The 27,144-nt window shown below is 40.1% G+C and overlaps 1 protein-coding gene and 1 non-coding gene across 2 annotated transcripts in view; both read right to left on the reverse strand.

Annotated features, from left to right (window-relative positions):
* Nucleotides 1-444: 444 nt before the first annotated feature.
* Nucleotides 445-27,144, reverse strand: part of SLC9A7 (solute carrier family 9 member A7) — a 74,191-nt gene continuing 47,491 nt past the window's right edge. Inside the window, exons 11-17 of the mRNA XM_061459770.1 lie at nt 26,298-26,409; nt 25,207-25,360; nt 18,901-18,960; nt 14,839-14,902; nt 12,207-12,289; nt 8,740-8,845; nt 445-2,947 (exon numbers count right to left, since the gene is read on the reverse strand). Coding sequence (XP_061315754.1) covers nt 2,699-2,947; nt 8,740-8,845; nt 12,207-12,289; nt 14,839-14,902; nt 18,901-18,960; nt 25,207-25,360; nt 26,298-26,409 — 828 coding nt within the window. The 3' untranslated portion in view covers nt 445-2,698. The remainder of the gene's footprint in view (nt 2,948-8,739; nt 8,846-12,206; nt 12,290-14,838; nt 14,903-18,900; nt 18,961-25,206; nt 25,361-26,297; nt 26,410-27,144) is intronic.
* LOC133272626 (U2 spliceosomal RNA) lies at nt 4,830-5,017 on the reverse strand. Its single transcript, XR_009744496.1, has one exon. It is a non-coding gene; the product is annotated as a U2 spliceosomal RNA (small nuclear RNA).

The raw sequence follows: 27,144 nt of genomic DNA on the forward strand, positions 1-27,144 counted from the left end.
TATTTCAGGACAAGGAGGGCTTTTTTTTGTTGGTTTTCTTCCCCCCCCCCCCCCCCCCCCCACTTTTCAGTAAAGGAGTCCCGTGTGAATTTGGTACAGGGACTGGTGTAAGAAGAGGCTACATGTTTTAGCTTACCTTTTGTCAGCAGTGAAATACAATTTTGGAAAGACTTAAGATGAAAATAGGTAAAAATCAAGGAATAAAATTATTTCTTCCAATATAGGAACAAAAATGAAGCTTATTGATATGGGCCTCTCCTTACTGTATTAGATAAGCTTTTTAAGTAGTTTTTGAATGTGAAGTTAGACTATGATATTCCTCACCTCTCACCAATCATCTGTATTTTGGCTGCTCTTTCACAACCACATTTTGGGCTTACTGGTGAACTTCATTCAATTCTATATTTTTCCTGTGAGAATTAAAAACACAGACAAAGAAGCACCTGCAATGGGATGGTTTATTGATACTTTCAAGAGATTCCATCTTCCTGAGCAAGCTAAGAAACATAGCTTGTACTTCCAGAAACAGTACCTGATCTTTCCTCTAAAGAACAGATCTCTCTCTGCATAAGATTCTCTTTCCAGCTGAAGTGTTTTGGAAAGCTTCAGCTTCAAGCTGCATGTAAAGATTTGCCTCACTGTATTAAACCCATTTATTTTGAGTACGTTTCATTATCTCAACCCAAAATTTGGTTCATATGACCGCTAATAACACTAATTGTTGTAGAAATCTCAAGTTTCCACTCAGTACTGACAGCATGGGTCCCAAAGTGTTGTCCAAAATAAATGTAATGGTTTCTGTAATTTAGTAGGAAACTACCTTTTCTACTGCCAGAGCACTTAAAACAAAAAAAGAGAAAACAAGCCATGTAAACAGTACAAATACCATGGATCATTGCTATCTGCTTTGTCTTCCTTGAAAGCAGAGGAGAACAGAAAAGGAGTTGTTCTGATTGGAGGTCTTCAATCAGGGTTTGTTACTCTTCATCATTTAAGAACATAGATGACTGCATTGGTCTTCCAGTTTTTCCACGAAGACTTCTGGTTTCCTTGTCTCTCTTAATCATATCAGACAGTCACTACAGATCAATGCCCTTTACAAATTTACCTTGGAAGGACAGACAAGGAGGTAGGTCACTCAGAGAACACAGCTGAAAGAAAGCAGACTAGAAAAGATGACTGCAAAGTTTCTCTGCAGCAGTAAGTTCTCGTACCGAAGTTAGCCCATTAAGTTTAATAGTTAAGTAAAAACAGCGGGTACTTATTCACACACAGTTTTGGGAGGAACAACTGAAATGCCAGCAAGAAAACCACACTTTTTAGATAAACTGATACTACATCACGTTAGTGGGCAACAGAACTCTTTAAAAAAATAAACCTTTTGACACACGAGAATGAAATCACATTTTAGCATGCTTTAAACAGCTGAACTGCTCTTCAAAGCATGAATTTTCAGCTACTGGCAAAGACAATGATATCTCCTCATTTGGAAATTAAAAAGCATTTAGCCATAAGTTAAAGCTAGCCTACATGTAAGTGGGCTAAATACTAGGCAAAGATTTTTCCCTTTTCACATTTAAGATAGTACAGTTCATCACTTTCATAGCTTATATGTTGTTGTGCAATGCCCCACAGAAGTTTTACATCTACTCTGCGAAAGAGAACAAGAGTAAACATCTTTCTTTTAGGACAGTCACAAATGGTAAAGCCAGTGGTATTTGCTTGTCCATTTAATTAGGTGTTTGCTGTTTATCACACACAAGAACTGTAAGCAGAGTCCATGGATTCTTCTGAGCAATGAAACCTCATGGTTCCATGCAAGTTCAATACTGTCTTTCTCTCTCATTCCCCCCCCGCCCCTTCATTTGCTGTTTTCCCCAGCCCAGGATATGTTTCCAACTATTTTCACCTGATTTTAAGAGCTTTAAGGGAGAGAAGGTATTACCTCATTACTTCTACTCAAGAAAGCCTGGCTCCAGGCTTGTACCAGTTCAGGTACATCTTAGACCACAGGAAGCTGGATGTTTTTTTTTTGAGGCACTAGAAGTTCGGCTAATAGTAATAGTCAAGTCGCCTAAAGCTAAAGGGACAAGTAGCTCTCGTTGCCTTCCTATTTAAACACCTGGCCAGTTAAGAAATCTTCTTTTCCCTGAAATGCATTAAGTACAGCTTGCAGTAACAGATTCCCCACACAGTCTGGCATTCATGCACTTGTAGTCCTAATGTATACTGTCCTGTCTTACTCCATAGTTTCCTCAGTGAGAGAAGTTAACAGTGGATCTCTCCACACTCAGATACACACACATCTTTTTTCACTGCATAATTACCAGGTTTATATTTCTTCTTCCACATTCTCAAGCTAAGCCAAGACAAGCTCAGTTCTGTGACAATGTCTTCATGTACCTCTCTTCAGAGAGAGCTGCTGCAGCTGAACAAGACAATTGCAGCATGCTAATTTTACATGGATTCAATATGTGGTTGAAAAGAGAATGACCAGTTTTCTCATTCGTCCTTTTTCAGACATTTAGAAAATCCCACCGTCAGCATCTTGAGTAAAAAATAGGTGACATCTTCAGACCCTAGTAAAACCACTTACGTGTGTTGACATGTTTAAACATCCCCACCTCAAGTAACACAGTGGCCTGCAGTCTTCCTTGATCCATCCACAGAGCAAGAGTTATTTTTACTGAGTCAGTAATCATGCATTGTCTTCCAGAGGAAATACTAGCCGGGTACCCCTGCTTGTAACTTCATGATCTGCTGCTCCCACATCACGTTCCAGTGCTTCCTCTGAACTGCTTTTTGTTCTCCTGTCATCAAGGCTAGTGGTAGCTGTATGGGGGCCAGAAGAACCGTTTGCAGTTATTGTTGTATCACCATATGTCACAGTAAGGTCACCATCATTCAGAATAAAATCAGAATCCTCTTCTCTAAGCTGTTCTTGATTCTGGGGGAAAAAGAAAAAAAATAAAGAAAAACCTTTGCACAGCACAAATCTAGTATTTGTCAAGAAGGTAACTGAACAGAAGAGCTCACCTATGTGTTAACACAGAAGCGGCAGTAAGCTGTGCAGATCCACTTTGAGAAATGTTAAAAATAGCTTTGATCCTGGTGTTTGTAAATCAGCTTACTGCTCCCTATATAACTACTGCTGTTGTGGAGCAATGAGGGGGAGCTGAATCCAAGAACTAGATTATAAAACAGGTAACTGGGGATTTAATAGCACTGGAAGTTTACCAGAAGTACAGGAAAGATGAGCAATATACTCTGTTTTTTGCTGGACAATTTAGAAGGCAGTACAGGAAAAAGACTGGAGACTACACATAATTAAGTCACTCCAGATTCAGAGTTGCATCTGTTACTAATGAATTTGGCTAATTAGCAAAAGACTTGTGTAAACTAGTAAGAACTCATTAAGCCCAAATTCTTTATATTCAAGTTTTCCTGGACAAATTTTTGTTATAGATCGACTCTTATAAAACTATCGCCTTCATCTTACCTGGTACTAAATAGAGAATTATTTGACCTAGTCCTTAGGAACACACCTGAGCTATACAAGTAGAAACACTGGTATAAGAAAGTGATTGCTTCTTAGTTTTGTAACTAGTTCTCATGTTTTCTTTTCAAAATCAGTTAAGAAAGTGGCTCACAAAACCCTGTGAATCTATTTTGGCAGAGACAGGATGAAATACATGATCAGAGACTAGAAATTGCTGGAGTAGTAATTTCTCTACAACAGCAAGCACCTGTACTATGTTTCACTCTTGTTTAACATGGTAGTGGTGAAAGGTAAACCAGCAGAATTAGTGAGAAAAATGGGGCTTCCTCATATTTGAAGAAAATTCTATCAGCTATCAATTTGCTTTCCTGCATCTGAAAACAATTATTTCCTCATGTGAACAGCTCCATACTGCTTAGCAAGAATGAAATAAGTGTGAATTGCTGTTCTCCTTGGTAGGCTGGACACTGATCAGGTTTTGTTCTCAAAGTACATCATCCACTTCCACTTTGGCAAAGGAAGGAGGACACGGGCTACACGAGGTAGGAAGCCTGTGATCAGCCTGACCAGAAAGCCCTACCTGCACTGCAGAACAGGAGGCACTTGAGATTGAAAATGCTGATTAACCCGTCCACAATGAAAAATATGGTTCAATAAAGCTACCTAGGAAAGCTTCCTGTCATTATTTCAGAATGATAATTGGCCAAAATAAGGCAGCAGAATCCTCTGGATGATGCAGACTGTTTAACTAATGAGGACTGGAAGAGGTGTAAAGAGATTATCAAAACCAGTGACAGAAATAGCGCACTTCAGTGTCAGGTGCAAGACAAGCCCTACTTAAAATGAATGCTAACTCCTCACAACCTTTGTGGCATCCAAATTTGTCTCACCTATTAGAGACAGGGTTACTGTGATAGAGAATACAGTTCTCAAAGAGCAAACAGTTCTGGACACTTGGTTTCTTTGACTGCAAAGAAAACAGTGGACTACTGTCACTGTTTTAAGAAAGGCAGGCAGAAATTAAAGAGTTCAACTCTAGTTGGCAGAATTAACCTTTACAAGGTTTCCTCTGAAAAAAAAAAGTGTAAGCCTGAGGGACAAGACCGGGATGATTAGAAAAGGTACACAAAATCAACTATTTAAGAAAATCTGGTGTCCCTATACATCCTGTTTTTGAAGAAGAGACAAAGATGAAAAGCAGAAAGATTAGTTAGAATGGTTTGTGACAGCTGACTGGCTATGTTTTAAGAAGTCAAAGAAACTCAGCAGCTCTATCACAAGTTGCCTTTCATGGTGTTTGCCCTTGAAGAAGCACCAAGGAGGAGAAGGCAGGGCTAATGGCACACCGGGAGGTTTTGCAATACCAGGGCCACATGTGCAGCGTCTGCAGCAAGGTCCCAAAGCATCTTCTGTCTCCTCAATACTATTTAACAGGGAATCCTTACAGCTACCTGTCAGATAAGCAACTGGTAAGAACAGACACTACACTTGAGCTTCTCCAAAAGGCTGAAAAGTCAAGTACTGAGTGGGCCACAGGCTTTATACTACACGGTAAGTCCTAACTCAGTCTTTGCTGGTTTGTCCCAGGCTGTGCTTGCATGTATGTAAACATGATCAGTTCCAGAGAAAACACTGAACTTTCTTTCAGTGTACTGAACAAACTTGCCTTCTATGAGCCAGAGTCCACTTATTATTTAATTTCTGAAAAGCACTGCAGGTAGCAGGCAATTTCTTTCATGTGTTTCCCCAGAGAACATCCATGAACAATCCCATGTAGCATACAGATTTGCTATGTTTGCAAGCAAAGAGGATGGGTGAATAAACCTACTGTGCTTCATGCAGCATGAACAATTCAAGAAAAGCAGGAAATGTATCCAAGTAGATCCCTAGAGACTTGAAATTCTTCCAAGAATAACCCTAAACTGGCCTCTGCAGTCCCTACAGTTCTATAGGAACAGCTTCAATTCACTCAAAAAACATAGGTCTGAATTTCACTACTTAAAACTAACAAACTAGAACGGCTGGGTAGCTAAATCCAAAACCATACAAAAAATTGAATTTTGCTTTGATGTGCTGACCATAACCCTGAGGGCCCTCAGAGAACTCTGTCCTATTTGTGGTGAAATCTGCCCATGCTCTTAAGAAAGCATGCTGGAGACATTCAAACAGCTAAAGCTTAGAGTTACTGCTTACAAAGCCGGTCTTTATTGCCTCCCAGTGCATGCGCTTCTTTTTGCATTGCCAAGTACACCACACACACAAAGTGCTGGTAATCATCACGGACACTGCTGGTGCTGAATACAACATAGGCGACGTGGATGACAAAACTTGCATCAGAAGTTACTTATCTTCTGCTTCCAAAACAAAAGTGTCATGTAGCAGGCATGCAAAGTACATCACAACTTCAATCTCTCTGTTGAGAGTTTCTCTATTTCTCAGCTGACTTCAAATTCATCAAGGAAACTAAATAACTTTTTTCTGTGAAGCTAGAGCTACCAAGAAAGGGAAGGGGGGAGGCACAGGTGAAGCTTTTTCTTACCAGTTCTGAGAATTACCTCCTCCAAGACTTATACAAAGTACAAATGAAGTTCCTTTACTGGGTTTGCACATTTAGAAAAATAATTGAATTCCCTCTACTTTCATACCAAGCTGTCACACTTTGTATGGTGCAAGAAACAGACTTAAAGAATGGGTGGGAGAGTGCATAGGACAAAAAAAATACGCCCCTGAACAAACAAAATAACCCCCAGGAATTCTTAATCATCAGGAAGAGGAGATGAAAACACAGATGGTTCTTCCAAATGGGATAAACAGGTGATGAAATAGAATTACTAAAGTTTTAAAGGACATGTCAATAGGACAGAAAAAAAGTAACTTTCATCATTTTGGGATGAATTGGAAAGCCCTGCCATATGGACAGAGAACTATAGAGTGGTTTGGTTTGGAAAGGACTTTAAAGAACACCACCTAGTTCCACCCTCTGTCATGGGCAGGGACATACACTGAAGATAGCACCAGGAGAGAAATATAGGAGTGAGTTTTTGAAAAATTACAATTTTAAACACTAACTACAGCAACTTTTCATGCTTTTAAATTCCAACTTGGATTCTGTTTGGGTGGGAAGCATTTGACAGTGAGCCTAGCGACACAGTCTTAAAGCAGTAGGAGAACATCAGCAAGGAATAGTAACTGCAGCTTTGGAACAAATCCACTGTACCTCACCCACTGCATGCTGACTCAAACTTACATGTATGCCATGCAAATTCAGGCTTAGAGGACACGGTCTCTTACTTAGGAATAGGTTGTAGATGGATTATGTAACAAGATAACCCACCCTTTGACATCTTATTAAAAAGATGTACTCCCTGTCATGGAAGTGAAAATGAATTCTAAGTAAGGTTGTAATAAAGCCAGGGAGGGAACGAATGTTGAAAACAATACACAAGTATACGGTCTGTATAGCCACATACGTGCATGCATTCTTCTCTACACAGATGTCGTAACTGCTCAGACATGCACCTGAGTGAGATCTAGAATTTATTACTTCTTTTTGAAACACATTTTCCACATATTTTAAGTTCTCTTGAGTATTTAAAGACTTTTTTGCTTGTTTAATTCCAAGTCTTCAATTCTCTCAGATGTACCATTGAATTTTCTTTGAAACACTTCACAAAAGCACAACTATGCCAAGCAGCTTTTGTCCCCTCAAAGATATGGCACTCTCAGTTGCTTTACCTGCACCTAATGGGAAGGCAGAAAGATTCCACAGCTTTTTAGCTGGTAATAAAATGGTATAGGCAAGTGCTACAGCAAATCCTGGCCTGCAGAGTAATGAAAAGCAATAAAGCAACTACAAAGTCTGCAAATCTTGAGAAGAAAATAGAAATAAAAATCTCAGAATTATATTCTTCCCTAAGACTAAAGCAGCAATGCAATGAAATAGGAACAAGAAGACAGTGCAAAGTTCCACGTCATTCATACACCTTATACAAAGCACGCAGCCTTATAAGCATTTTTAATGATGCATTTAGCATCCCAACTGTGCATGCGTTGTGTGTGTCAGAACAAATCCAATTAAAGAATAAGTTTACACATACAGTGGTAGCTTAGAATCAGCAGTAAAGATGGGGGGGGGGGGGGGAAGCCCAAACGTTAAAGAAAATGAAGCCAAAGCATGCATGTTTATGTTTATTCTGGTTACTAGATAACTAATCTTATAAGATCAGAGATAGACACACGGGCAACACACAAGTAGGCTAATTGGTCTGATGGATGCATTCCAACCTAGATCTGTTGCAAGATCTTTAGTGGCACTGCAAAGATGGGAACAAGGCCAATTTCTTGCATTACCAATAGCTCCAAATAGGCAGCAGGTATTTCACACTTTGAAATTTTACTATCAGCTGAAAGCAAGATGCTAATGACACCAGAAAGATGAGCAGGGGCAGTATTTCAAATTTGGAATTGGAATTCATAACTCTCTAGGAAAAGATGAATAGAAAACTGGTCCAAGACTACTTGAACATGGCAGAGATGTTACCATTCCAAAGAACCTGTAAATTTGAGTGATTGCACATAGTGCAATGGTTTTATTTATAGGCAGCTTATACAGAGTTGTACATTTCAGAAGCCCTGCAGAGATAGGAATGGCATGTATCAGGATCCTGCAAGAGTAATAGGAGAATGAAGCATCAATTATTACAAGACATGGCTGTAAAGACAGTATAGTGGCCTGCTACACTGCGATAAGTAACTGATGAAAGGTTTCTGAAACACAGTTTCAAATTTCACAGAGGAAACAATGAAAGGAAGCTCCACCAGATTTTTTTCTGGCACGGGTAATGGGCCTGTCTTCTCTGAAGGAGACCTCAATGCAACCTCAGCAGTAACAGGAAGAGAATCTTATCCAAAAGTGTTGAGAAGGGACTGAATATTTTGCAGTGATTCACAGAACTGGTTTATTGACTAGGCTTGTGATTTTCCAATATACTTTAATGTCTTCTGTTTTTTTTTTAAGGTAGTATTTGAACAATAAAGATCATCTCTTATTTTTACGAATGGAAGCTGCTGCCTCAAGGTAGAGTATCTTAAACCTTATCTGCCTAGGACAAACCAGTACTTTCTTGTAGAGTGTCTTTCTCACCAACCTTTTGCCTAAAATAATAGTAATTAAAAAATGCTTTCCTGAAGTTAAACAAAAAAAAAAACAAAACCCAGAAGTACTGAGTTGGTCTACTTACATCATAAACCTGGGGACTCGTCAGACATCGGGCGACCAGACCACACCAGCTGGGTAGAGTTGTGGTTAATGGCGGGCCACTGTGAGTGAGAATTGGCTTTAAATAACTGAAGTAGTTAAGGAAAACACATCAGTGCTCGAAAACCACTATTGAAAATAAAAAGACAATTGTACATCAGTGTGGTTCTGCCTTTGATCTATGTGCAGTTCAACAATTGCATGTAAAACACCCATTGAAAAAAATCCGCGTTTGTAGACAAATAAATGAAGGGACCTCAAGAAACAAATGAGGGGACCTCAAGAAACATTTTCCTTTATACTTTCCTTTATACTTCCCTTCATATTTTCCTTTATACTTTCAAAGGCAGTTTCCTTACTCTTACATTCCCTGCAAGGAAAACGACCCAACTCCCTTCTTACAAGTTTCAAGCAGTTGCAAGGGTTCAGCTTTTTGGATCTCTGGAGCCAAAAGGAGCAAGCAGAGGTACAAGTGCTTTAGTGCTAATAGGTCCAAAGGTATTTCTGCTGTGAAGATGGGAGCATGGTGTTGAGGTGAACTAGAGGTAACAAGGTGACACACATGTGTGGCGCAACACAGGGAAATAAAGAAATACTATCAAAGCAATGCAGCCACTTGAGCTACTAGCTGGTCACCAAACCACAGAGATGCAACCAGAGATCTTACTCTGGTAAGGCTCAAAGATATCTCTGTGGTGCACATATTCATACCACGCAGAGCCCTAAAAAGGGAAAACTCCATGGAAAGAATCACATAACACAGGGTAGAAGAAAAGCAGCAATGCTACCTAGATTACATTGAGGGGGCAGCAGGGAGGGAAAGGAAGGTGTCTTTACACCTCTTTTCACACGTCTGCCTCCAGGTAAATCCTCATGTGCTCACACTAGTACTCCAGATGGACAATCTGCCTGGGGAAATGCTCTGGAGTCAAAAAAGGTGTCCCTGCTGGTCTTCACTGGCACAAGAACAGAGCTCAGGAGGAGAGCGCTAATACTTCCAAACGTTGTTTGAAATCAGGACCACAGGGGTTTGGGTTGGTGTGGGGTTTCTTTGTTATTTTTTCAGTTGTTCTGATTATTTTAAATGTAAATATATATTGCAGGTCATTTCTTTCTCTCTGGGCTTGGAGTTCTAAGAATCAAGTCCACTTGTGAATACAACAGCTTCCCTGATCCTCTCACAGATGAAGCTGCTTAGGGGAAAGGAGGAGTTTAAAAGGCAGCTCTTTTTACAGAGATATATCCCTTCCTTTTAGCAGAGCCTAGCATAGCATGTTTACTTGAGCATATAACAGCATGATTATGCTGCTGCAGGGTTATGTGTCCTCCTTTCCTCCTCCAGTAACAGTGTGGCTACACCCAGTCCTGGAAAGAAATAAGCTTTTTGCCCTTACACTAACCTACCAGCCTCCACACTGCCTTGCGGCAGACCGGCATGCAGCAACTTGGTCATAATAAAACAAACCAGTAGAAGACATCTGGTACTTCATCAAAGTTGCAGTTTTCTTCCTGTTTAACAATTGTGGGTGAATGCCGGGAATAACCCATGACAATAAATGAACTCTGTGTTCCACAGGAATGAAGTTCCCAGTTATCCATCTGGACAGAGCTCTGCAGGCAATAGCCAGTGTTGGAGTGCACTGCCAAGTGCAACTTACTTACATCTTTTTCATGTTAACTTCCCTTGCAGAGAGTGAATTTTGAGGCAATCTGCTTTTCTACCCACAAACCAAGGGAATGCATCAGCAAAAAATATTTTACCTGTGGGTATAGAGGTGGCAATTCTAAAGATCATCCCTTCCATGCAATTTAAGCCCACCCAGCTGATGCTTACCCAAATGCCTCTTTTCACTAGTAGGAGCAAGCTTTTACCTCTAAGGTACAGTAAGACAGTTCTGCCTCTGGATGCCAGTTTCCTTGGCACAAACTTCACAGAAACCTTGCCTAAAGAGTGCTAGTCACCACTGAAAAGCAAATGCACTATCAGCACCCTTTAAGTTTCCATGAAACAGCTAATTAAGCTGTAATTTTCACCTTGTACTTCCCCCTCCCCTTGCTGCAGCTGTGCTAGTGTCAGCTGAGGGAAGTCAGCATTGCCAACTACTCCTTTTATTCATTGGGCACATCCCTTTTGTAATGGCAGGGGAAGAGGATAGCTCTGCTTCCTTCTTAAAAAGACAAAAAAGCAGCAGTCAGTCAGAGCCAGATCCTTCTGTGATTTTACCACAGAGCTCTTCTTTTTGACTTCCTGTTTGACAGGGTCAACAAAAATTGACCTCAATACGCTTTGACACCACCACTCAACTCAAAGGGTTAACCTGGAATTACGAACATTTATGGATATTTAAGCTAGCACATACACTCCCTTCTGGGCTTTGGTCCAATACTACTGCATCTGAAAGCATCAGTCACAAACACATTTTATCCTGAACTGGCAACCGCTATTAGGATCCAAATGCTTTCAACACTATACCTGGGTTTCCGTGAGTGGGAAATCTTGGTGCACAAGGCACGGAAGGAAACTACTGTCCTCCAACAGGCCAGCAATCTCTTATCAAGCAATGACAAAGACCACAGTGAAAAGACTTACTTCTCAGATGCAAGCTGCAACAAGATTAAGGCTCTGTCACAGATATTTACATATATTTAACTGCCCCAGAAATTACTAGGAATCAATAACTTAAACTCTTTTGAAGTTCTGGGTATAAGTGACCTGCCACAGCCACAAGATTATCTTTGCTATGTTCTACTGAGTGTAAGCTGTTAAGGAGGGGCACCTATATGATGTACTGATTAAGAATATGCTAAGTAGAGTAATAAAACCCACAAGCAGGGAAGACAGGACAGCTACACAAAAATTGTTCAGAAGCATCAGAAAGCATTTACCGGTTTCAGAAAGGTTTACAATACTATATACACACACAAGGATACTCTGCTAACACCCATAGGAAGTTCCAGATATACTAAAGGGAATAAGCTGGATCATACGCAGATTTTTAGTTTCAGAACTTCCTGTATCAGCAATGAGTTTCCCCATCGCAAAAGCAGATGGCCCTTCAGAGCAATGAATTGGGGCTTAGACATGTACAGTGAACTGGAAAACTAGTTAGTGCTAGGAGCATCGGTGAAGACGAAAACAGATTAATGGAATGAATCAGAAATGGTTGATTGGCTGTGTTACTGTTTAGGATGGAACGTCAGGTCCTAGAACTGACTGGCTTCTGTCCTCCAGCAAGTATGACCATACATACATACATACATTAGAGAAAGGAAAGGTCCAACTTCTGAGTCAGTGAGTTCAAGCTCCAGTTCTGTGCCTTGAACCTGTCAAATACTTGATCTTTCATCAGCTTGACTATCTCAAGTGCTTAAGGCTACATATGGGTACATGGAAAAGGAAAAAGTGAGCATTTCATGCCTTGAAGGTAAGCTGTGTTTTCAAAAGGATACTTATGGTCAAAGCTATACCATAGCCTGAATAGCCAAGCACTTTCCTGCTTTGTCCTGTTCCTTCTTTCAGAATCTGGGCCATCCTATAAATAAGATAAAAATACATTCAATTGTGTAGGAAAAAAAAAATAATAACAACCAAATCACACATTCCAATCATTCACATTATTGTCCAAAAAGGCCAAATTACTTCAATACTGTACTTGGACTGCAGACAGCACTCTTTATTGCCCTCCAGTTATCTTAGCGAGCCCTACACCACCAAGTTCCCTCGAGTCTAAAAGCTTATTGTACAGTTAATGCAGTAATGGATATAGGAATAAGTCCAAGACTGACAAATATAGGAATAAGTTCAAGACTGACAAATAAGCTTCACTGATGTCTCATCCCTGTCTCCCTCCCCAGATAAATGAACTGGAATAATCCAGACTGATCCCTAACCATTGCTTGGTTGGCTTCCTTAAATCCAAGTCTATTTGATGTTCTTTCCTTAAGCCTATTACTTCCTTGGAAGAGCAAGGGAATTTACCATACCTGAAACTCTAACACGATGATATCACACTTGAGAAACATGCTTCACAGGGAATCCATATAAAACCACAAGTGTTGAAGGTCATGAAAATTTCCTAAGTGCTAGATCAATTTCAGAAGGGCCAACAATGTCAAATATAACCCCTTTTATTTGATGTGCTGCAAGTCGTTGCACCAGCTGGTCTGCAGCTGCATTTGGTTTTACTTTTGTTACTGTTTTGCTTTTTGCATGTTGGCTTTGGGGGGGGGGGTGGGCTTTGTTTGTTTGTTTTTTTTTGTTGTGGGTTTGTTTGCTCCCCCCCCTTTTTTTTTGGCCAAAAGCCAAAGTTAAACAGGAAAACAGATGAAGTGAGAATGCCTTGCATGAGTCCTCTGCCAAGCTATTGAAAACAAGACAGGATTGCTCTGGGTACTTCTGATCTGCAAAAAATCCACAATCCACCAAGAGTTTAACTTTAGTACGGTTTCACTCCCTCCACATCCCAAATGATATATTTTCTTTAACTGCAACATGCTGCTAATCTTGGCTTGGTGAAAGAAAGAGGAATCCAAAGGGAACTGACTAATGGACTCCATTAGGAATGCAAAGCACAGCTAAAAAAGGAAACAAATGGGTAAGTGCTTTATGTTTACATGGGGAAAAAGTAACAAGATATTTCCATCCAGACACTGAATAGAACAGAATACCCATGTTCTGTTTCCTGTAAAACAATTCCTCAAATACTGACAAGCTACAGCCTGAACTGGCCAAAGCCATCTTACCACAATACCACTTCCTAACCTTGAATTGACGTAGTAACTGTGGTCTTCACCATAAAAGGTGTTTTGAGGCCTGGCCTTCTGATTGCTTTCAGATAGATGTAAAACCAAGGTCACCCTTCTTAGTACCCAAACCCACTATTTCAGAATCTATTTTGTGTACTGGTCACAGGCTTCTACAAAGAACACGGAGATACCCAATGCAGTTTCTGCAACGAAAGAGATGTTTCCTGAGCAACTAGTTCTTATCTGTGCAGCCTGTGGCCAAACAAAAAAATAGGGCAAGACAGGAGAAACAACTGATAAGAAAGCTGATCCCAGATACAGCAAATGTTCCATCCATGTATCTGTGACCAGCCTGAACACCAGCATCATACAGCCTGAAGTTTACATAGTCCAGTTCACATGCTTGCACCCTAAGCAACCTCTGCATCCAAAGTAATCTATCTTTGCTGTCATCCGACTTCCTCTAGCAGGCTCCTGTATAAGCAACCAGTTGTGCTGCAGAACAATTACTGTCAAACAGTACTCTGGGAGCATGTAAACTAAACATCTGGACAGAGGAAATGTTGGGTGGTTGTTGTGTTGTTTGGGGTTGGCTCTTTTTTCCCAAACCTTTCACTCTTCCTGCGAATTCACTCAGTTTCTAGACAAGGAAAACTGAAATTTCTGCTATGAACAACATTCTCTTGATAGTCTTGTTTGCCAATAGCATATTGCAGGGAAAAAAGAGCCAGCTTCTGGGTTGTTACTGATGCATAGAAAGCTGCACTAAAGATTCACAGCAACAGTTTGCTGAATATAAATGACAATTTTCCAGTGTTCCTTTTGCCTCATACAGGCAGTAGGTAGTACAGGTAAGATCCAGCCATCTTGTGGTACAGTATGCAAGAGCTGATACTGGATTAGCAAACTTAATCTTTGATTCTAAGCAAGTCCAAGGGCCAAAGTCTGGTATCAGTCATTGGGCAGAAGCCAAGAGGATTATGTCTGGGTCAGTCTTGGAAAGAACTGTTTATGCTGTAGCATGTTAAAAGCAAGCATCTTGGGTGGCTGGGGAAGAGGAAAGCACATTGTCAAATAGACTGTATTAGCAGATTTTGGAAGGTTTTGGATGCCTTATACGTAGACATATACACAAAAATCTGAACACTGTAGCATTACACCCAAAACCACAGAATGTTTTTTGATGGGCATTGCATGAATAGTATCAAGTAAAATGCATTACTGACTTGCCAGCTAGGAGAGAAAGATTCTATCCATGCACATAGCTTCTGCAGTTCTTTATCATCTTAGATATACAATAAGATCAGCCTAATAGAGAAGTTATGCAATTACTTACTCCTTGTAAGACTTGAAAGCTGTCATTAGTAGGTGGAGGATCCTGATCTGGGTCAACCCCAACCCTACAGAAACATTAGGAAAACAAAGCAAGTGGTGTTACTGAGGGTTGGAAATGCTAGAAGTTTGGCAGAACACATTTTAAAAGCACTTTAAGCACCCAGCAAAGCTGCATTCAGAGAGGTTATAAGAATAGTTTGAGAAGAGCTGTCCATTATTCCCCTGCAGTTACATAGCTGTACACAAGATGCTTTTTCACTCAAGCAGCAGCTACCTGTAGATAACAGCTTTAACTTCATCTTGGCATCAACTTGAACAGCTTACCTTTGTTGCCAATTCTTTTAGGATGGTGGCAAATACTATTTCTGACTTAAAAGATGAATTTTGGATCACATCCTTTTCAGTGGAAAAAACTCCTCATGTCCAGCAGTAAGAAACTAGAGACTATGAAAGAGCCCAGCCTAAATACTTGACACAGCAAATTACTTAGCTGCCAGATAGGCCTGAGAATAGCTCAAATATACAACTAAAAGAAGCCACACACACAGTTTTAATGCATTGTATGAAACAAAAAAAATACTTTATAAAGACTCATAATCCTAATTTGCTGCAAGTTTCAGTCACCTAACGTAACACAGCCACAGTGGATTAACAAGAGGTTTGTCTACTCCAGACTCCTAGCTGAGTGACAGAGGGTCTGTTTAATAAAATGGTGCATGATGATACAATATGTTCATAAGAAGCCATCTACTTGCTTTTGTATAGTTAGTGAGCACCCTATTACATCCTTTCATACAGCACTTCTATCCAAGATGGGTATTTAATCCTTGTAATTATGCTCAGGTTTTTCTGGTCTGTTTTGGGCTATTTAAGATTATTCTTGTCTAGTTTTAAATCCTGCTTATGCCTTGATTTCTGTGCTGTTTTGTAGAACCTAGACCACCAACCTCAAACATTGGGTAAGACTGTCATTCTCAAATATGTTGTGTTTCAGTCCTACCACGTTGCATAACAAGTGTAGGAAAATATAGGCAATTAGAAAACATATTATCTGAAATGGCCAGCTTCTTCATTTCCCCTCTCTTGGAAGGGACTGAGCTGGGTGAGTGTAATCTCTCTGTTACTTAGACTTTGTGTCAGCTATTTCTAGCCACAGTGTTTACGCAACATCCCTGAGGATCACCAGAAACCAAAAGAACCTTGCTGGTAAGACCAGCTAATTTATGTGTCCCAGGGACATGCATCTGAGTAAACCAAGCAGTAATTCAGACACTATTTACCTTCAGGCACAGAAGATCGAATGGATTAAACTAAAAGGGAACACCTTCAAACAAATTCGAGGGCACCACTTTCTATTAGAATAATGGAACATAGGCACAGAACTAAGGTTTTAAGTCATCCTTTATGAACTCAACAGCCAATCCAAGGCTGCACATGACTTAAAGTAGTTCAGGGAAAATCCAGAAAGCCACTCTAAGACAGCCTGTAGCAGCCTCATATAAAAGAATCTTCTTGCCTGGATTTTAACCCGAGTTTCTTTTCTTTCATCATCACTTCCTTTTTTTCACATACAGAGTTATCTTAACCTTTAGGCATATTTGTCCTGGGAATTCATTGGCACTGACCAGCCTCATAACTAAAAGCTTTACCTTTTTAAGGGAACACTGGAGAGACAGAGATTGGGTACTGGGTTGTTACACATGCCAAAATGAAACGCCACACAAAAGAGCTCTGAAAGGTTACAAGGGCTTAAATGTTACAGGTTAGGCTACCACTAAGCCATGAAGACATGATAAGAAGGGTCTTCTGCAGACAAACTAGTTACCTAGTGAAACCTCATACCAAAAGCTGATAAGCAACATCAGGAAACCCACTCAGTATGGCAATATGTACAAGATAGTTCATTCCTTTATAAATATACATAAAAGAAATATTTGTGTTTTTTCAAACTCCAGATATACACTGGGGAGGTTCAACGCACTACGCGAGCAACCACGTTCATGTTAGCTGCACAGCTGGCGATATGAATGAATGGGGAGTTCAAGAAGCTTGTTCCAGAAGACGAACATAGCTTGCATTCCTGAAATAGTTTTAACTCACTGGCCTACCCTTTCACTTCACAGTACACAAGAAAACCAAACAATTCAGAATGTCCCAGCTTTTACTTGACTTACAGGGTCGTACATTTGTTTGAGGGATTTTAACTGCCCTTAGACAGGCGAAGGGAGCTTAAGGGAGGACCAAAATAGGATGACCATTCTGCTCAATTAAAAGTCACAGTACATCTCAGGCCAGGTGTTCGGGTTTATTGTCATGCTGAAGAGGAAAAAAGAGCTTTTCTATATTAAAATGGTTCAAATTTTAGGAAAAATTCTTACTACAGACAGCATCTTCATTTCTACTCCCCCCATTCTGAAAGCCCATTGCAGCAGTTGTGTGTGCATTCCTTTAGGGTGTACAGTAACAATTCAAATAAATAACTCTTAAAAAGCAGATGTCAGATGAAGAATATGAACAGTCTTTCAGCTGTAACAATGCATAATATTCCAAACCTGGTGAAAACCCCACCTATTTCCCTCACTGACATTGATTCAGTATTTGACAGATACCTTAATACTTCAGGGCAGACAGTTTGTAGTGCATAAATTTTAGGCATCTTTACTTCTGCCTTGGGAAGTGTACTGGAAATTGTAGACAAGAGTATGCTACAGTAAAAATTGTTCCAATTTTAGCATACCTCTTCACTCCTCCCTAGTAAGTTTGCTTAGGTTTTTAAGTCATAAAAGACTTTTCAGACTGAGAGCTCTGTAACAGCAAAAGGACTACCATTGAGCCCAATACTAAAGCACTATGTTTCTGCTCTTAGCTGATTTCCTAACCTCCTTCTGGTCCTTATTCTACAACTTATGCTACAACTCCAGCATCACATATAGGAAAGCAGTTACTCAGATTTGATCCCTCTAGTGCTAAACCTATGTATAATTCAGTAATTTAAACAGTGTGGTAGAAAACGATTGACACACGAGGTGCAGAATATGTGGAATGTAAAGTGGAAACTAAATGTATGGAAAGGAATGGCAAAAAAAAAAATGGAGATAGAACTACATCAAGTACTCCACTATGTCATTTTTAAATGGTGGAACTATTTCTTCTGACACTTCAAAAACCTTTCCAATGCCCTGCAACACATAGATGACAAGTTACCAAAATACCAGGCTTTATTGCGTTCTGGCATATGTCATCGTTGTGGCAGCAGCCAAGAATGACTGCAACAGATAATAGCTCTCAGATTCTCTGTACAAACAAGCATACTAAGTCTCTGGCAAGTTTAGTAGTTTGCTGGGAACCCTCAATCATGACAGGAAATGTACTATTGCCTCATCCCAAAAAGTTTTCTTTGCATAAATATTCTGTAGATGTGTGTATATATATACATATATATATACACACACACGCAATACACATGCCCTATATATCCCAGTTAAAGATTTATCTTCTTGTTGATTCTCTTTCTATGTATCAGTTATAAAAACCATCAACTGGAAAAGACTAGGATTCTGGTTTGTTTCCGCTCTTACTAGCAACTTCCTGTGAAGCAATGTGATAACCCTCAGTTTTTAAAATACACCCCCAAAAAGGCTGAGCTAAATCTTCTGTGAAGTCCCTTCCAACCTGAGCAGTTGTATAAGGTAACTCCAAAGAATGCTTAAGAATACCTGTGTTATAAAGGTTCACAGGGTAGCATCTGTGATTCTTCAGCTTTTAATTCTTCGCAGGTCAGAGATGCTAGCTTTGCTTCATTAATTACCCATACACAGAGTTAAAAGATGTGGTGTTTTGTGGATTTTTTTTTTAGGCTAAAGACATGATGTGTGATCCACACTCTCCCAGCTCAGAAGAAGAAAACAGGCTCAGAAATGAGGAACGTCTATGGCATTCTGCATAAAAGGAGAAGCAGTAGAAGCATGCCATAGTATGAAAAAAGAATACACACTTCAGTGTTATAAAGATGAAGAAAGCCAAGCACGAGGTTAATTTGGTATCAAGGAAAGCACAGTGTCACCTGAAGTACAGCCAGCGGCTTTCACTCATCTCTTCCACCGATGGAACGTGGTCACCAACTCTGGTACAGTACAAGAATGCAGTGTGAGTAACAAAATGTTCATGAGATGGTAGCTTTACAGAGCTCCCTAGCAAAACAAAGCAAACCAACAACAAAAAACCCTAACCGAAACAAAAAAGAACAAAGCATACAAGACTGAGAACGGCAGAACAATGATAAAGTGACCAAAATAATAAAAATTAATAACAGCAGCTCTTTATGATTGAGATGTCCAGTAATACTCTTTGTTCGTTCAGATTCAGGCTGGCAAAACACCTCTATTCATGACAGGCTACCTCCACCAGAAAATTAGATTCGATAGCTCTACAGACAGAGCTGATCTAAGCCAATTCCTACCACTTCGGACCTGCATGTAGTCTAAAAGAGAAAAACTTATTGGAGAAAATAACCACAGGAAGCTATGAGTACATGAAAAAGGATGCCAATAACCATCAACAACTGCCTAGTTTCAGAGCAGTCCAAAACAACTGGTAATAGGTACTAAATCACTCTTTTTTTTTTATAAACTGTTTAATAACTGGCTAACGATCTTTGGCAACATTGATCTTCAGTCATAGCAGAATGTGTTTTTACTTTGCATTGCCTTTTTCAGTTGTACTTAAACACCCATGAAAGAATGTTTGGTTTCTAATATTTTCCACATGAATTCTTTAGCAGCTTGTGGGGGCTTTTTTTCCCTTATTTTTCCATGAAGGCATACTACATGAACTATATACTGCTTGTGTGAAATAAAAGCCCAGATGATCAGAAATCCACAGAGGCCTTGCTTTTACAAAGAGCAAGTGTACACACCTGATTGCAAGCTGACATCTCAATGAACCAAATATTTAAGGCCATAACTCGTGCTATGAAGAGCATGCACTCTTCTAATCCTTGAAGGCTGAGCCAAAGACTTTAGATGGATTTGTTTTGGATTCCTAGTTCAATAGCTGTTCTCCCATGCAAACATACACTCCAGGTCAGAACACTTTGTTCCGAAAGGGCAAAACTGAGACACCTCTGCATGTGCACCAAAACCTAAAATTTAAAACTGCCCAACAAGTTCCCCTCAGCAACTTCTCTCTCGTTGCTGTGCCTTTGCCAAGTCAGAACACTGAAGGTTTCCCAGATGTCTATAATGAGAGCAGTATTTTTGGAAAATTTTAGCTATTTTGGAAGATTTCAACAGTTTCCTAGAGGCTGCCTGAGGAAGAAGAGAATTCCCACCAGCATGATACAGAAATAAATAAAAACTAAAGCCCAGTCACTAAAACAACCCTGGAATTAGGAAATGTTGTTTCAGGTTGGTTTTACCTAACAAGGTTGGGTTTCTTACCTAACAAAGGTAAGGACTCCTGAAACTGCCTGCTAAGGCTTGCCAAAGCTTGGCAGTTAAACCCGTATCACCCATGTGCTCCTAGATCTATCTCAGCCCAGCTCCTACAGGGTATGGGCCTTCCCCACGCATTTTCTCCCCGGTGTGAACTGTTATGGTTTAGAGCACAGAATTTATTTTAGAGATAAGGAAGCATCTCCTGTGCTTAATTCCAGATATCCAAAACATGAGGCAATCTCTTTCCTACCAAAGGAAAGACCCACATGGGTGAGGCTGGAGGTTCAGAGGCTGCATTGCACCTCCAGCAAGAGAGATTCAAGACTGACGATGAGACACACTAGAGACTGGGAAAGAATGAGGAAGATGGGAGAAAATAGGCAGGGAAAGACAACTGGACGAAACAGTGCAGAAAATGATACTGTGAAAGGAAAAAAACCACAACAAGGCAAGGAACAGAACTGTCTGTGTATCTGCCCTTCAAGGGCAGCAGAAAGCAGCTAAAATAAAGCAGTGAAGGATCTAAGTTGTAGAGTAATGGAAACAGGCTGCAAAACAGAAAGATGTAACCTCTTATCAGACATCCCCCATTCCAGTCTGAAATGTAACACAAAGCTGGATCCCAACATCAGTACTCGCCTCCTGCCATTGCAGCACACTGAGGCATGGTATTTAAGAAACGCACACTTTACTGTTGGATCACCCTGGGTAAGATAATGGAGTATAACCTGAGATTGCCACCAAGCTGCCAGTTTTACCACCATCCCAGATAACTGGGTAGTTAACATAGCAGTTATGTGAGAGTCAGTGTTTCCAGATTTCTTTTTCAGCTTGCCCATTTAAAGGAAAAAATAAAATACAAATCACTAAATAGAAAGCTCTTAGAAACCGACATAAGGTAGTAAATATCTAAGTTGACATTTTCTGTGCAACCTTTAGCTTTTGTGGTAGAAGGATACTTAAAATATTTTAAATTGAAAGATATAGTGCTTTAAGATTTAGTAAAAGGTCACTAAATATAACTGAAATTACTTCATTAAAAGAAGCATGAGCTTCCTCATTTGAAGCAGACTGTGGAGGAGAGGAAGGCATTAATCTACGTGTTACTTCATTCAACATAAGAAGAACCAGGTCAATAACCTCTAATGAAAAATGGAAAAAACCATTGTTTTGCAATACAAATGACAGGAGTTCCCTTTTTTCCTGTAACAGATAAATGAAATGATAAGTCAGCTACTTTTCTGAAAAGAGGAACTTTGCTAGTGGTTTTGATTTACAGAGCTCTTGAGTTTTCTGAGACTGTTAAAACTTCAGGCAGGAAATTATTTCTTTCTTTCTTTCTTCCTTTTAGCCTCAGAAGGATGAGACTATATTTTTAATATCCAAGTCTTCCTTTAGTTTCTAAGAAAAAAAAATCTACTCCTAGAGAAGTCTGTTTACTATTCGCATGCTTGGATACATCCCACTGATAGACAGCCAAGAAATTCAAAACACATGACATCAGGGCTTTAACTCCAGTTTCTGGTGTTAATTTTTAATTTGCTCAGCATCAAGTGGCAGAAGCCAAAAGCACTTAAAGATCCCATTATTTTTTATTCATTAAAGATCCCATTATTTTTTATTCAGATTTTGCAGTCATGACCTCACTTTCCCAAATAGTCAAGCAGCAAACTGAAGTTAAGCCTCTGCTACAAACCATGGGTTCTCTGCTTAGCTCTACATTTAAGCCTAGTTAATGGACCCTGGTACACTGGTGACATACCCTATCTGGAAAGATTCCTGCTCTTCTGATTACGTGAGACATTCAGAACAAAGCAAGGGAAGCAGAGGGCATTTTTGCTTGTTTTCCTTCTTACACTGCTTTTTACTTTACCACAACTTAATTTTCATGTTAGCCTCTTGCAATCTAACATAATGGCAAGTGCTAAGGCTCAGAAATTATCCCATGCCACCCCAGAGACAGGGGCCTCAGACCTGTGTCAGCACTATACCCTGTGCTGCAAGGGAGGCATCTCATCTTCATCTCCTGCTGCCTACCACTTCCACTGAGTAGAGAGGGATAGAAAAAGAGAGAAGCAGCACATTTGTAAAATTCAGCTGGAAACTAACGTGTTCTTTTCTTAAACCTGTAGGTCAGACAGGACTGCTCGCTTTCCAGCAGAAAGGGCTCTATTACAGAGAGTACTTCATCAGCAACAAGTGTCTAATTCTCGATCAGCTGCACACGGCTGCCACCTTCTGGCACAAATCTAATTTCACGTGGTCTCAGAAATTGCAGTCTCCTTCCTTAACAGAGCAGCGCTTATCAAGGCAGCTGTAGACATACCCATGCAGTTCTCCAAAATACTTCTTACATAGAGTTCCCTTGTTTACGTGATATCCTTCCCATAATAAGGAAGGTACCAATTTATTTTGTCAACCATGTCAAACAAACGACAGTTAAAATTACTGTTTACTAGCAAGGGTGGGTAAATCTCCCAGAAAGCTACAGCTAAACACTCAACTGCCTTTTGACAGCTACTTGCCTAGGAATGGCATCACAGCCTTTCCAGCTGTTCTGCCTTGCTGGCCACGTTAGTGATTTTTGCAAGCACAGCCTACCCAAAGGGCAGACCTGGAATGGATATGGTGTTAGCCCTTTCTCACTTCAGGAGCAACTCATCAGCCAGGCTCATGGAGTCTTATTACTGAATCAGATTAGTCCTGCTAAAGAAGTGTATATTCTTGGATGCTTCTACAAACTGCTTCCTAGACTCAACGGTGAGGGAATGGGGTAACCTGCTGCCTCAGAACTGGTTTAGAGTTAACCAGGAGCTGGGCCACATACTAGAATTTAGTCCTGTCCTACCACTGATGGCTGGAGGAGCCCGGTGACAGAAGTAATGGTTGACTGCACGCAGAAGCTGCCTTCTGATACAGGTAGGCCAAACATAATTATTCACTTAGCTGGTCAGCAACACATCCCATCTGTTACTGGATGATGAGGTTTGAAGGAAATATCCAACAATGTTCCCTAACAAAAGAGGTGCAAAAGAGGTGCAGACATCAGGGCAGAAGGCTCAGGATGTCATCACCTATGATGACAGCTGTTAAGAGTCAGTTTTATTGACCTCGTTGCATCAAGGTCACTTTGGAAGAGGCTTTGGAATCCACTCAAATGGAGATCAGAAAAGGGATATCCACACACTGACCATTGCAGGGGCTGCAGGCAGCTCTTGGCTGACTGTTCAACTACTGCAAGCCGACTGCAAGCAGTGTTCTTACCTGTGTACTGCTGTCCAGAGCTCATCTTCTGCTCCCTTGTACCCTACCCCATGCCTCGGACAGTCTGTGCATGCTGCCAGTTATGCAGACTGTGCCTGTCCTGCTTGCAGAGGTTTATTAGTACATTTGTTCATTATATACCCCCACTGTACAGAAATCTCCTCCTGTTGTCAGAGATGTCAAACGGAAAGCTGCACATGGCACCTATGCCAGGTACTTTTAGTCATTGCACAGCTCTCGCATGTAACAGGAACACAAACCAGTGAAGGCTGGACTTCAAAATATCATTAGGATGTGGTATTTCACAGTCATTAATGATACAACTGCACTGGAACTGGTTTTGTTGTTGACCTCACACCATGTGTTGTATTACCTGTTGTTAGCAACATGACCTTCAGAGAGCCTTACTACACAGAAGTGATGCTTCTTTCTGGTGTGCTAGCCAAACATCTGGAACTTGCATTTAAGAACAGTTTTAAAAGACAGAAATGGATTCATTTAGCACCAAAAAAGAAAACTGTGATTTCCTAATGTTTGCCGTTAGTCAGAGCTGAGATACTCTAAATCACTGCTGTAATGTCTGTCTCCAACTGGAAGCATGCTACCTTCAATAAGGAGTTCACATGCATTTCTGAAAGTACTACCCATTTTTTTCTTTTTGCCAACCTAGAAACAATCTGCCACCTATTGCCACAAGGAGTTCACTTCAGTTTTCCAAAAACAGCATTAGTCTTCAAGAATAATCATTTCTTCCAAAGACTGACACTGATTTTATCTAAAAATTGCTTTTTCTTATCCTATCACAAGACAATGGGATACAAATTCTGGTTAGCACAATTAGAAAGCAAGACAATGTAAGCTTTCAAATGCCAAAGAGCACAAATAATTTACCTATGAAAAACACACTGAAGGGTTTTTACAATGTGTATGGTTTTGATTCTACTCTATTCACCTTTATCCCCCACAACTGCTAAAACTTTCACAGAATGGTAACATAGGTGATCTTTAACAACGGCTGATTCATGATTCTAACATCTTCTGTTGATAAGTATCCTCAAACATGAATGTACTTGCAGCCTGAGTGTACTAAGTATTGGTCAGGATTTACAGACAAATGTCTATAACCTCACTATATACCATTTTCACAGGTATCACCAAAGCAGGAGGAAACACGGCTATAAAACTAGCAGGATCCCACTTATCCCAGTTGTTTAGATAACATCACATTTGTTTGGATAGATGTTTGAAGTGCATTCAGTTTAGCACCATCCACTAAAGACTCCATTTAAATTAAAAGTAATGGGGCCATTACCAAAAGTCAAAAGACAGGGAAAAGTCTTAGAACACTTAGAAGTTTACATAGAACTAGACAGATTAATTCTTTCTTTCCAGTTTAGGGGCTTCCGTATCAGGCGACACTATTCCATATACTACTGGGCTGACAAGGACCTAGGTACTTGCTTGCAGAGCATAAGAGATCTTTTGGCTGAGTCCCAACAGCATCAATACATTTTCTTCACCAGCCTGCACTAGCACCTTCCTCTATAAAACATGATGTTCTAAACACCTAGAACAGCTCTAGCAAGCTTCAAACAAGTTCTGTAGAGCTATGCTAAATTAGCACAGTTGCCACCTGAAAAGTGAAGTTTCCCCGGCGTAGCTGCACTGACCTGATGTTCAGCCATGAAAGCATGGGAGTTGTACCTCCACCAACAATCCACACAGTGAAAAAGACGATGAGGAGAGTTGTTGAGAACATCATTTGATGTGAGTAGGTAGCAGTATCTCGTATGGCCAAAGCAAATGCCATGGCTCCCCTGAGACCTATGCAAAAGAATGAAATAGCAGGGCTTCAGTAGTGCAACCACACCTATTCATAACAGTGCATCTTTCCTTGCTCCTTCCCTGCCACACAGGCACAAAGTGATGGGCAGAAAACACTGGGCTCTGGCAAATTTTAATTCCCACGGTTTCCCTGATAAATCATGCGCTGTGATAATCTAGAACATGATTTTCCCTGGTAGTTTTCTGTAATTTACAGAATTCACAAGTGCTAAGAAAAGCTGTAAATATTTCCAGAAACAGGACAGAAATGCAGAAACAAGCAAATTGAGGACAAAAGGAAAATATATTACGGAAATCAAGCAGCTCCCTGAATCCAAATGAATATGCACACTTTTCCAGATTCCATAAATGAAGCATGAGTTCTTGATATGAGGATATCAGCTGGAAAAATAGCTCAGTTAATAACATGTTCAGATGCAGACTATATTCCTCTTCCTTCCTCCCAGCCCAATTATGCAACTCCGCTAGCTATCTGTGTGACAGAAATTGTAAGGCAGTCTAAGTTCCTATACCTTGCTTTTTCCAACTATGTCTTAGAGCGCACCCAAAAAGACGCCTGATTTTCTCAGCAGATGCTTGTTTCTGCACAATGTGTACAACACCTCAGATAGAAATAACCTTCTGGAAGAGATACATCCCATTTCCCCCATTCCCTCCAGATGTACTTCAAAATGAAAAATACTCTGTTCCCAACATGAGGTGACTGCTTTCTGCCAGCACCTGGCATTTTGACATGTCACTCTTTCCAGACATGACACACTTTCTGTAAAGGTTGAAAGATACCTGATGACATGCTGCAACAACCTTTCAGTCTCTATTCAGGAGTAGAATGAATGTGGATTATAAAAGCAGAAGGTAGTACCATAAATGAGTTAAAAGTAAGACTTTTTACTTTACCAAACTTTTTTGGTTTTACCTGAAAACATCATCATGTGCTGAAAGTTCCAGCTGATCTTATGCCTTCTGCCCAGATTCAACAAGAAGGAGAGAGGGTAGATGTGTGCAGCTCTGCCAAAAAAGATTGCAATCTGTTCACAGCTGAGGGTTAAGGATTTCACTTTCCTGAGGGATGCACTCTTGGGTACCTGGCTCTAACATAAAGCTTCTGTTTTAGTGAAAGGTTTACTTCATAATATCAAAGGTTCTTGTTATCTCTATCTATATAAACCAGACTTTCACCAGTTATGTGCACACATAACTCATGGCACGGAAAGCAAATTTTAACATAACCAAGTTTGTTTCTGCACAGTGAGATTATACTTAATATCAACATTAACAGTTCTAGAAAGGAAGAATTTCCTTTAAAAATAAAATAAAATAAAAATAATCACACTTTAAACAGCTATCACCACCACCATTTGATTATGTGTTTCAGGCCCACAGAAATGCAGGCCTATGTACAGAAGAAAAACCAGTGTAAGACCAGAAAGTGACAACTCCATTATGGCTCCTTCAGAGACAAAAGCTCCTACTGAGTTGCAAGCACTTGAAAATACAGAATTACTAAGATGATAAATCCAAAACCCGCTTATTAGTACTAGAATTAAGTTTAAAAGAGTATTGCAGAAATTCATGGTGGTAAGCTCCTTCATATCCTTACTGTGGTGTAAAACATCCAGTGGTTCCAATGGAGAAGCAGAAAGTTGAATACACCCCCAACTGTCTAAGGAGCACTTTGAAACAAACTAGAGTGATGTGCTGAAATCCCATAAAACATCAACACACTAGCCAGCCAAACACTGATCATTTGCTGCTGGGATAAC

This window comes from Pezoporus flaviventris, unplaced genomic scaffold (assembly GCF_033815535.1).
Source record: "Pezoporus flaviventris isolate CSIRO_AGI_PZ_B2104156 unplaced genomic scaffold, CSIRO_AGI_Pfla_v1 ptg000030l, whole genome shotgun sequence".
Taxonomy (NCBI): Eukaryota; Metazoa; Chordata; class Aves; order Psittaciformes; family Psittacidae; genus Pezoporus; species Pezoporus flaviventris.